General features: G+C 45.7%; 1 protein-coding gene across 2 annotated transcripts in view; it reads left to right on the top strand.

The window, feature by feature from the left end:
• Positions 1 to 12,138, top strand: part of LOC306913460 (collagen alpha-1(XV) chain-like) — a 91,547-nt gene that overhangs the window by 44,116 nt on the left and 35,293 nt on the right. For both annotated transcript variants that reach the window (XM_079490122.1, XM_079490123.1), the window contains exons 3-5: positions 9,322 to 9,569; positions 10,477 to 10,647; positions 11,172 to 11,303. In XM_079490122.1, coding sequence (XP_079346248.1) covers positions 9,322 to 9,569; positions 10,477 to 10,647; positions 11,172 to 11,303 — 551 coding nt within the window. The remainder of the gene's footprint in view (positions 1 to 9,321; positions 9,570 to 10,476; positions 10,648 to 11,171; positions 11,304 to 12,138) is intronic.

The following is a 12,138-nucleotide window of genomic DNA, read 5'->3' as shown; positions in this document are numbered from 1 at the left end:
GGGGCAGCTGTAGCTTTATTGGGTAGAGAGCAGGTCCGCAGTATAGCGGCTGGCTAACGCTGAAGCCGCCAATATACCCTACTGGCCAAAGCTGGAACTGCAGGACGTTCATGGAGGTGGACGGACGTTCAGTGATGTCATCATGACGCAAATGTGCGTCAAAGTTTCGCGACGTAGAGGTACCTTGAGAGGAGCCAACCAATTATATTGAGCCAACAGAGGTACTTCCGGCAGATTTCCGGGTGCTTCAAACACCACTGAGCAACGTCCATTGAAATGGATAGCTGGAGGCTATTATATTATATCCATTTCACACACACACACACGCCAACATGTTTTGCCGCACTTCAACAGTGAACATCACATTTTCAAGACATATATTTCTCCATAAGTTCCATTAGCAATGAGAGATTGTGATTTGAGAGTAACTTTTTATAATGTAGGGCAGGCTATTATTGAGAAGATAAGAAGCAGTTTATGAGAAGCACTCCTGATGAAACAAGGTTTTTTTTTTTGCTCTTTTGTATTCAATGCTATCAATATTAATTTCCCCCAATGTTGTGCACAACACAACACACATCCATCAAGTCAAACAAACGGCTAGGTTGTGCAACACATGCCTAACGGCGTTGCCACGCCAACTGTCTGTCGAATAAAACAGACATCAATGACAGACAGGGCAAACCCCACATCAGTCATCGCTTACAGTCACGTCGCCGCGTCACATCCACAAGATTTCAACGCTGATTTTAATAATACTCATCAGTGCCATCTTGACACTTTTATTGTGATGAAGTGGCTTTGGCTAGGCATCTGCAGGTGGCTATAGCTTATAATAAATTGTTGAATCCTCCCGCTAAGACAGCAAGCGACTGGGCCCCTTGGAACCGGTGGGCCCCTGCTGTGTACACCTCCACCCCGCCCCTTCGCCACCAAGTATAAGTATAAGCCAGACAGATATAATCAGGGACTGATAGAGAGATCTAGTGCAATAGCAGCAAATTACACAGCTTTCCCTCTATGAATTAAAATACCTGTGTGGAAATCTTCCTGGCAGTGGTCCAGCAGAGCAGAGTGGAGGATGGATGGATGTCTGAAACATCTCATTCACATTCCTACCAAACAGCTGTTTCAGCTCAGCAGCACCTGACACTACACGGCCATAAAACCCTCCTCTCCGTTTTACCCACTAATCTGTCATGTTCTGCTGTGTTACTGTAGTTCCTGTTTGTGTTCTCTCTATCTCTCTGTGTGTGTGTGTGTGTGTGTGTGTGTGTGTGTGTGTGTGTGTGTGTGTGTGTGTGTGTGTGTGTGTGTGTGTGTGTGTGTGTGTGTGTGTGTGTGTGTGTGTGTGTGTGTGTGTGTGTGTGTGTGTGCGCGTGCGTGCGTGCGTGCGTGCGTGCGTGCGTGCGTGCATATTTGTGTGCTTGTGAGCGTGCATGCGTGATGCGTGTGTTTCATTAGTCTTCTATATGTGTTTATTTTAATGTCATTAGGAGAGAATTTTTTTTCAAAGTTTTTCAGTACATCAAGAAAAAGCTGAATGGCTTTCTGATGGCTGGAATAGAATGTCTTGTTTCTTCTAAACGAGCACAGTCTGGCAAAGATTCTCTGGACCCATTTAAAAGTGAGCACCTCACAATGTATGAAATGAAATGAAATGATTACTATATTTACCCAGGGTATCTGGGCTAAGCTCAAGAACTTGTTTCCAGCCAGGCCCTGCTCATAGAACACATTTCATCGTAGTGGTTCAATGCCTTGTTCAAGGGCACTTCAGCGGTGGTAATTTTAACGCGTCGGACCGCTGATTCGAACTGGCGACCTTCCGGTATCAGGAATACATGTATTGTAAAGTCACTCAAAGTACTTTGTTGTGGCGTTCTAATTGCTTTCTCAGCTGGTTTCGATGAATCAAGGAGCCTTATTACAACACCATGTTTTTGCCGTGTACGCCAGATTGATAAAATCGTTCACAAACGTGTTCTGGTGCATTTTCTCAAGCATCCCATCAAGTTGAACACATGAAAGCTTTGGTTCCAAACTGAAATATCCAATTTAAAAAAAAATAATTTTAGCTTATGCAAAATGATTGTCACCACAATTTCGTACGATTATTTTTCCAATGAAGTTAGTGGTTAAAATAATCACTTTTACAGATTGGACTCCTAATGTTTTAGAAATGTTTTAGAACCGAATAAAACTCCACAATAACAACAAGAATCCTAACATCCCTATCATGGGGGCGAATATTTGGAAATAGACGTCATCAAAGTATATATAGGTGGTTAAATTGTTTGGTTAAATATTCTTTTTAGATAAAGTCTAGTGCCTAATCTCTCTTGACAGACATTCACGCAAAAGGGGTGACGTTTGTTGCTGAGATCACTTTGAATAATACCCATTTCTTTCCACACATGTATTCACACACGCATGATGCAAGCACACAGATGTTCTATGTACCCACACACAAAACGCACAGAGACACACAATAAAGTGCATTGGTGCATGATGAGCTAACCGTTGTAAGGCTTTGATCAATGTGGGTTAGTGTTAAAGACTGGGCTGTAGTGGCAACAGAGACTTTGTGCTTCATGGGAGGGCTATGGAATCAACGTATAGACACACAAAACATGCACACAAATGTTCTCATAGACACACACAAAAACAGTTCTCCCAAACATGAAATGCATGCATGTGCACGCATACACAATTCATATATTATATTAATATATTATATACCAGTTAGACGCCCTGGGGGCAAGAAGCGACCTTGCCCTAAAAGGTGAGGTCGTGTGCACGCATCCGCCTGGGGTGATGGCAGACTGCTGGGCGAGCGCTACCACTTTGGCACGAGGGGTCAGATCAACATATGGAATTAATTCTGTACTGGCCATATATGGAGTGTGTCTTGAGTGTACAGGGCTTGATGAGGTCAGATCAACATATGGAATGTCTGGATGCACTGTATGTGGTGGTGGGACTACACGCTCACAGGCTACAGTGTGTCTGGAACTCTGGATGCACTGATGCACTGGTGGGACTACAAGCTCACAGGCTACAGTGTGTCTGGATGCACTGATGCACTGGTGGGACTACAAGCTCACAGGCTACAGTGTGTCTGGATGCACTGGTGGGACTACAAGCTCACAGGCTACAGTGTGTCTGGATGCACTGATGCACTGGTGGGACTACAAGCTCACAGGCTACAGTGTGTCTGGATGCACTGATGCACTGGTGGGACTACAAGCTCACAGGCTACAGTGTGTCTGGATGCACTGATGCACTGGTGGGACTACAAGCTCACAGGCTACAGTGTGTCTGGATGCACTGATGCACTGGTGGGACTACAAGCTCACAGGCTACAGTGTGTCTGGATGCACTGTATGTGGTGGTGGGACTACAAGCTCACAGGCTACAGTGTGGAATAATACGCTTTTAGACCTTGAGTGAATGCTTGGATAAACTTTATGATCCATTTACGCTGAAGTGAGTGTTTGTATATGTGTGTAATAAGTGAATAAGTGTGTGCGTGCATGAGCGTGAGCATGAGCATGCACAAAGTGTGTATGAACACACATTGCACAATTAAGCTTACGGTAAAAGTGGATGTAGTTGCATATACACTGTACACATGTACTGTACACATGTGTGTGTTTATGTGCATGTGCTTACAGTGTGCGCATGAGATTGATGCTAAAGAGCTTTACTATGCCCCGAGGAGAATTGTAGCTGTTCCGGCCACACGCGACACATGTTTATGTGTGCATGCTTACCCCATGTTTATGCTTGTGTGTCTGTGTGCAACATGGTGTGAATTGATGCATACGTGGCATGTTACTGGTACATGACTGACTGACTGACTGACTGTCTCCATGTCTCTCACGTCTCACGTCCCAAAACATATACACAAGATTGTAATATGGACGTATAACTACTGCATGTATGTGACTATGTGTGCTTGCGTGCGTGTTTGTGTATACTTGCGTTGTACTTGTGTGTTTAATAATCTATGCTCTGGCGTAACATTTCGCAGATGATATTCTAGCCAGTCAGTGACTGATGCACAAACAATATTAAAACCATTACTTCAGCTGAGCTGCATGTGCTCTGGTATTCCAAGTCAGTATGTATCAATTTAACTACATAAATGTAAGTGAAGCACATCACCATATCTCTGTGCTTAATAAAACTGGTAAACGGACAGATGGGAACAGTGAACGATGTTCTGTGTCGTTCTTACAAAACAAAAAAAAAATAATAATAATATAAAAGATATTCTGTGTGGACTGTAGAGCCTAAAATGGTTCTTGTAGTTTTTATACATTTTATCGACCCTGATCATCTAGTGTATTACTATTATTGTATTTACATTATGGTTGTCAGCAATTAGCAGCGTCACAATTTTAGCCAGAAACATTATAGTTGTCAACCAAAATAACCTATAGCTTAGCAATGGGTCTTCATCTCATGCAAGATAGAACTATAGAATAGAATATCCTGGAGTTCAACTGTGTTATAAGTGTCTTTATACAGTTCACAACCACACATGGAACCTTTCTTGGGGCCATAGAGTCCCTTTTCAATATCCTGTACAATAACTGAGTTTAATATTGTGCGAGCACGCCAATGAGTCATTTTGTGACAGTGTATATCACTTCTTCTCTTTTTATGGCGCAATGTCACTTGTGAATGAATGCCAGAAGGGGATTTATGAAGGAACAGAGATATATCTTCATTCCAAATAGTGACATAAAAATGTCACAGACGCACTGACGCAGAGTCGCAGGCACGTTACCCACACACAGATAGACAATCACTCTCATGCACGCACCCACCCACCCACCCACGCACGCACGCACGCACGCACGCACGCATGCACGCACGCACTTTCTCTTTCACATACTGTAGACACACATGCACATTGCACACAGTGCACACTGAACCATTTAGCAGAATGGTCTTCTTGAGAGATGTGTTTGGACAGAGTACAGCCACAGCAAACTCCCAACACTCTACCACACTCACTGCCTAGCCTACAGTATGTAACACACACAAAACACGAGCACGCACTTACACACTATTGTTTAGAGTAGACTAGAGTCTTCCAATCTCTCTCTCTCTCTCTCTCTCTCTCTCTCTCTCTCTCTCTCTCTCTCACACACACACACACACACACACACACACACACACACACACACACACACACACACACACACACACACACACACACACACACACACACACACACACACACCAAAACTACAGCCCCACACAGTGCGAGTGCTGCCCATGCTGTGCCTTGTCAGATGACATTTGTCTGTTCATGTGTCTGTTGTGTTACCGCACTGAGGTCTCAGTGGTCCCCGGCTAACAAGCCTGAGTGGATTTTACAATCCACATATTTATAAACACTGGGCCGATGGCCGTTGGGAACGATGACATTCAAATCAAATCATGTGGTTATAAGTTGTATTCCCTGGTGACTTAAAACATTGTGATGACTCAGAAACATCATGACCGGCACTTCCCTTGGCTTGAAAATCCCCTCAACTAATGTATTTAGTATAAACACTGTCTTCAGAACACCAGACTTTAATTTCATTGGTGTCGTGTTCCATTTTGCAGCTGCCGTTTAGAACTCGCCAAATATTGATTACATTGTGATCATGTCACATCCTGGGCAGGGTCAAACGAGTGTTAAAGTCTTATTGTATTTCTTTCTTTTCTGGAATGGTTTCATGTTTTCAAGTGTGTGCTGCTAACTGAATCCTTCATAATGTTGTCTGCATGGCAGGCTGTCTCCAATGAGACGCAGTTGAGTCCCTCCGCAGAACACAGCGATTATAAAAAAGACAAACAACAGGACCAGACAGTGGGAAATTAGTTCTACTGTATTCCATCCTGATGCAATGCATCATGGGAGCCCAAAGCGGGGGAACCCACAGAGAGCATGGTGGTTTCCATGGCGACCGGCTCCAGCTGCACAATCATTGGCCGGTCAGAGGAACAGCTGTGCGTGATGATGTCACCACTGAGACAGTGATGTCACCACTGAGAGAGGCAGTAGAGCAAAGGGGTTCCCATTCCGAACCCTTCTTGATCACAGTTCCCACTGAGAGCCGCTCCGCTCGCGGCTGTCTGACCACAGCACATGGCATGGTCAGATGTCTGTCTGACCACTGCACACGGCGGTCAGATGGCTGTCTGACCACTGCACACGGCGGTCAGATGGCTGTCTGACCACTGCACATGGCGGCCAGATGACTGTCTGACCACACACGGAATGGTCAGATGGGTGGACCACATGCATTTTCAGAGCACGTTTATTTTAATGATCAGTTTTGTGTTCCGGCTTGGATGCAAAGAAGAAATTGTGTGTTTTTTTGGAGGGAAATTAACTAATGTTGAAATAAGTAGTACACATGACATTGAGCACCTATTTATCAGTATCACAATGAAAACAAAATGTTCAAGAACAAATATTACCGGTATATTTTTATTTTATAATTGAAATCGTAGTGTTCATCCAATTATTTTGGGGCCCGCTTGCAATATACACTCCTGTCTTCAGCGTTTCCCAGCCACAGGTTGGGAAATACTGCAGTAGTGTAGAGGGGAGACTACAGTAGGTTCGGTGACCCCCCCCCCCCCCCCCCCTCCCCGGAACAGAATTTATGCACAGATTTGGCACCCCCGGGACAGTATTTCGGCGACGTTACTTGCAATCTTTTTCTCCTCCTGGTGTCCTGCAGAGCTTGGTGCCCATGCAGGGCTTCAGCTCCTATAAAGCCTGTGCATTAAGCCTGGGGTTCAGAGCTTGGTGCCCATGCAGGGCTTCAGCTCCTATAAAGCCTGTGCATTAAGCCTGGGGTTCAGAGACTTGTTGGCTGGAAATCCTCATGCTGAGGAGAGAGAAAAGATGTGTCTGGCTGTTAGCAGCTCTCTAGGCATTCACGCTTGGAAACAGAAGTGGGTCAGATAGTATTTTGGATCTCATTCTCTTTCTCAGCCATTTGTTTTAGCCTGCTGGGAGAGCCAGATGGGTGGGGTTTACTGTACCGCATCAGGAGAACCCTTACATGAGCCAGAAAGCTGACACAGATCACAGGAAAGTATTTGGAAGTCAGTTTGATGTACGTTTCACGGCGAGGAGTTTCGCTGAGTCTCTCGCCGAGTCTCTTTGAGTGGTATCTACGCAGAAGACAAAACAAACTCCCAACACTTATTTGCATACAGATGCGAAACAGATCTGTGTGGAATGAAGGATTTCTTGAAGTTTATTTCACTTCGCTTTGGCGCTACTGAAAATGGAAAATGTAACATTGGAGATGAGCTCTGTCTAATGAGAGCAGTTATTAGCCACTGTAGACGTTCCACTGCTCACTGCTGGGCTGCTGAACAACTGTTAAGCTTCATTTAAGTTCCTTCTCATGAGGCTGGCGTTTGCCAAAAAGAACACATCTATAAGCTAGGAAGTTTATAAGCAAGCACGCTTTTCGGAAAGTGACACTGTCATATTAGGGCTGGGTGATCTGGAAAATGCTCACATTGCTTTGCTACCATACAAAAGACAAAAATGTAAAACATTATGTAGAAAATGATGGGGGAAAAAATCGTCTCGGGATCCCCCTGGAGGAAGTTATTAATGTTGCTCTGGAGAGGGAAGTCTGGAGTTCTCTGGTTAGGTGGAGCTGTTGCCCCCACGGCCCGACTGCGGAAAAGCGGTTGACGATGGATGGAGGTTTCTTTGTCAGTAATTACCAATGTCCATCTCCATCCATGGTTCAGTCCACATATTAATAAGGCATTTCAGTTGTCCATCCGGTACATACCGATAGTAGACAGGTTGTCAATCTTTGTCAGACTTATCTGTCCTCTGACCCAGTCCTCTCATAACTAATGCTTTAGCTAATGAAAGGCACTCCTTGTCTTGCTTATTTTAGGTACAATATTTTCACCTCTTTGTGAGCTTCTATATCTGCTATTTTTGTTGCGTGACTAATGATAAAACAGGGCTCACGCTAAAGTGGATAATAGTGTGAGTGATCCTTTCTAAAGATCAGGGATACATTTGATCCAATACATTGATTTGACTCTATACACAGCATTGAAGAGGGACTTGTGGAGAGTGGTATACTGACCGATGCTGGATCACTTCATGCACTGCATGGGCCAATTAAACAGAAACTAATTGGCCCAGTGTGCAGCAGTGTTAGATTAATGAAAACACAGTGGTGTGGCCTTTCTGCCCCTGGAGAGCTGGGCTACCAGTGTGGGCTAGAACACACACACACACGCACACAGTCGCACACACACACGCAGTCGCACACACACACGCAGTCGCACACACGCACGCACACACGCAGGCACGCACGCACGCACGCACGCAGACACACAGGCAGGCAGGCAGGCAGGCAGGCAGGCAGGCAGGCAGGCACGCACGCACGCACGCACGCACGCACGCACGCACGCACGCACGCACGCACGCACGCACGCACGCACGCACGTGATGACATCAACATTTTAAGACAGCGATTATATTATTTTTTGTTGCCATTTTAAACCTAAACCTAAAGCCTAAAATAGCCAGAACAACAGCATCATTTGGGTGCATGACACCTATCACCTCATCTTGTCCTCCTAAAAAAATATATGTATTATCATTAACAACCATTTTCCTCACAATTTCTATTTATCAAATTGACATTTGGCCCTCGGTAATAGAGGCGCGCACACACACACACACACACACACACACACACACACACACACACACACACACACACACACACACACACACACACACACACACACACATACAGGGAGTCTATTTTCCAGAAGCTGCACTGAGAGGTTGAGAGGTTGAGGTGTGTGTGTGTGTGTGTTTGTGTGTGTGTGTGTGTGCGTGCGTGTGCGCGCACGTGGGTGTGTGCGTGCGTGCGTGCACATGCGTGCGCGTGTGTGTGTATTATTCCAGTCTAATGTCTTCCAGATGATGGTAGTACTGCTGCTGCTCCGTACTGTCTCACACTGCTCACCATTGTCCTGACCACACTCTCTAATCAGGACCAGCTGGAGAGAGAGAGAGTGTGTGTGTGTGTGTGTGTGTGTGTGTGTGTGTGTGTGTGTGTGTGTGTGTGTGTGTGTGTGTGTGTGTGTGTGTGTGCGCCCGAGCGCGCGCGTGCATTTTAAAAATCGTTTAATTATCTATCCCTATTTTGGTAATGTCATGCGAGATTGCAGAATATTCATGATACTATAAACTTAACATTGAAATACATTTTATAATGACATATTCTCTCTCTCTCTGTCTTCCAGAGCGTGGTTCATCAGGGTCCCTGGACCTGACGGAGTTGATCGGCGTGCCGCTGCCCCCCTCGGTCTCCTTCATCACGGGCTTCGAGGGTTACCCCGCCTACAGCTTCGGCCCCCACGCCAACGTGGGCCGACTCACTCGCTCCTTCATCCCTGACCCGTTCTACCAGGACTTCGCCCTCACCGTCACCGCCAAGCCCAACTCTACGAGCGGGGGCGTGCTGTTCGCCATCACCGACGCTTACCAGAAGGTGAGGATATACCGGGTTCTAAATGACAGGATTTCTACAGATCCGTAAAAAGGTTTTTTAAAGTTTTGTATTCATTAATGTTTTACTATTTTAAGAAACATTTAAAAATTGTTCAACTAGCCGAACTGCATCGACACGTTGTGAGCTTGTAAGATCAGCTATTTGAACCATTCAAATTTGTTTTTCCAAGTAGCCTAGTAAAAATTGGCAAAGAAGTTTAGGGGTAAGGGGTAAGGCACTGGCGGAACTGGGGCCCCTAGTGCTTCAAATGTCTTAAAAAGATATATTGTTTTCCATCCATCCAATCCAAAATGACAGCTATGTTATCTTTGTGAATTTATAACTGCACTAAATCTCTCCTCCAAAACAGCCGATCTACAAGGTCAAGCTGAAATGAGTATCAAGTGTCTATTCTTCATTAAATTAACAGTGTAACGACACATTCATACACACACACATATCCATAATTGTACCACAAGCCATTTAAGCGCATTAAAACATTATCCCTGTCAAACTTCGTGGCCTATATAACCCAAAGTGAAATTTCAAAAATCCACTGGAGTTGCAAAATCCTGACCTCACCAAAATCTCTTGTTCAACGTCTTATTTTGATTCTGACCTTCATTGACCATCGACCTGGTCTGACCCAAAAAGCCACGCACGCACACACGCGCACACACACACACACACACACACACACACACACACACACACACACACACACACACACACACACACACACACACACACACACACACACACACACACACACACACACACACACACACACACACACACAGAGACACACGCACACACACACATATTGCAGTTTGATTGCAGTTACCCTGCCATGCAAAATGCTGCGTGCAGGTTTATGAATTCCAACCTCTTGTCTTCACGTGGTCAGGTGGTGCAGCTGGGCATCGCGTTGTCTGCGGTGGAGGACGACTCCCAGAGGGTGATCCTCTACTACACGGACCACAGCATGACCGGAGGAACGCACGAAGCAGCCTCCTTCAAGATGGGCGACCTGACCGGCAGATGGGCCAGGTTCACCCTCACTGTGCAGGGCTCCGAGGTGAGTTCATTAGGGGTGCAACACCTAATTGAACAAGTCGAATTTCATAAAACAAAAAAAAACTCGAATGAAGCCTCACAGTGAGTGGTTGGTTTGATTGCAGAGCCCGATGACATTTGCTGCCTGCCATTCCCTGTCTCTCTCTCCTGTTTCCTGTCACTCTTCTGCTGTACTATATGCAATTCTTTAATGGAAAATAGTGGCCCAGGCACCTAGGCTGCTAAGCCAGCCTAGGTCGCGGGATCGACTCCCGATCCCGACGTGCCGTGTGTCACCCCCCCATCTCTCTCCCTATTCCCTGTCACCATACTGTAGGCTGCACTATCCAATAAAGGCCCCCAAAAATATCTTAAAGAAATAGCAGATCTGCAAAATCATAATGTGTTGCGATGTGACACTTTACGTGTGTGTGTGTGTGTGTGTGTGTGTGTGTGTGTGTGTGAGTGTGTGTGTGTGTGTGTGTGTGTGTGTGTGTGTGTGTGCGTGTGCGTGTGCGCGTGCGTGTGTGTGTGTCATGCTTGCAGGTGCGTCTGTTCATGGACTGTGAGGAGTACCATCGGGTGGCCTTCGAAAGGAGCCATGAGCCCCTCACCTTTGAATCCAGCTCTGGCATCTTTGTGGGCAACGCAGGAGGAACCGGGCTGGAGCCCTTTGTGGTGAGTCTGTGTGTGCGTGTGTGTGTGTGCGTGTATGGAAATACGTTTCTTTGCATGGAACAGGGTCTAAAGTCTTACATCCTCAGGAGAAAGTCATGCAGGGTCTTACATAGTAGACATAATAGATTTGTTCCGAGTAGAGAGATGAAATACAGCAGCAGGAATGTCATATGTCAGCTTTTGAAAATAGTCTGTCTCTAATTTCTCTTCAGGAGAACCATATTGGACTGAATCAGAACAGGCCAATACAAGGCCAGCCCACTGCCGTGGGCAGAACTGACCATGTGTTTCTGCAGTGCGATTTTACCTCTGACATGAAAACAATGACAACTGTGTGTGCAGTATCATAGCCTAAGGAATCAACAACCATGAATTGTCAGACTTTTTTTATCCATGTGTTCCATGTGTTCCATGTACTGTATTGCCTGAAGTGTAGTGGTCTGGGAACGGTTATAAACTATCTGTGAGGACTTTGTCTCACATTTGAGACATTGTTGTATTGCGATGCGAGAGCGCGGTCTCGCCAACACCACCTAGCATCAGGGACTTGAGCTCTACAGTGTTGTTAGTCACACGTCCGCGGGCCATTTGCGGCCCGCGGAGCGCCCCCTTGTGGCCCCTGGAAGAATTTCAAAAAGAAAAAATATATATAAATGGCATTAAATGGGGGTCAGTAGCCTATGCATGTCAAACTGGGCATTCTTTTCAAATTGCCCTGAAAATGAATTTTCAGGGCAAGACCTCGACCTTGTGCGTGCGGACTCGGCCCCCAACCTGGTACCAGTCAAAATATGGCCCTTGAGAGGAAGATTTATTGGGGAACCCCGCCCTAACC

The sequence above is a fragment of the Electrona antarctica genome, assembly GCF_951216825.1.
Source record: "Electrona antarctica genome assembly, chromosome: 20".
Lineage (NCBI taxonomy): Eukaryota > Metazoa > Chordata > Actinopteri > Myctophiformes > Myctophidae > Electrona > Electrona antarctica.
Note: the sequence above shows the minus strand (reverse complement) of the source record. Positions and strands in the feature narration are given on the sequence as shown.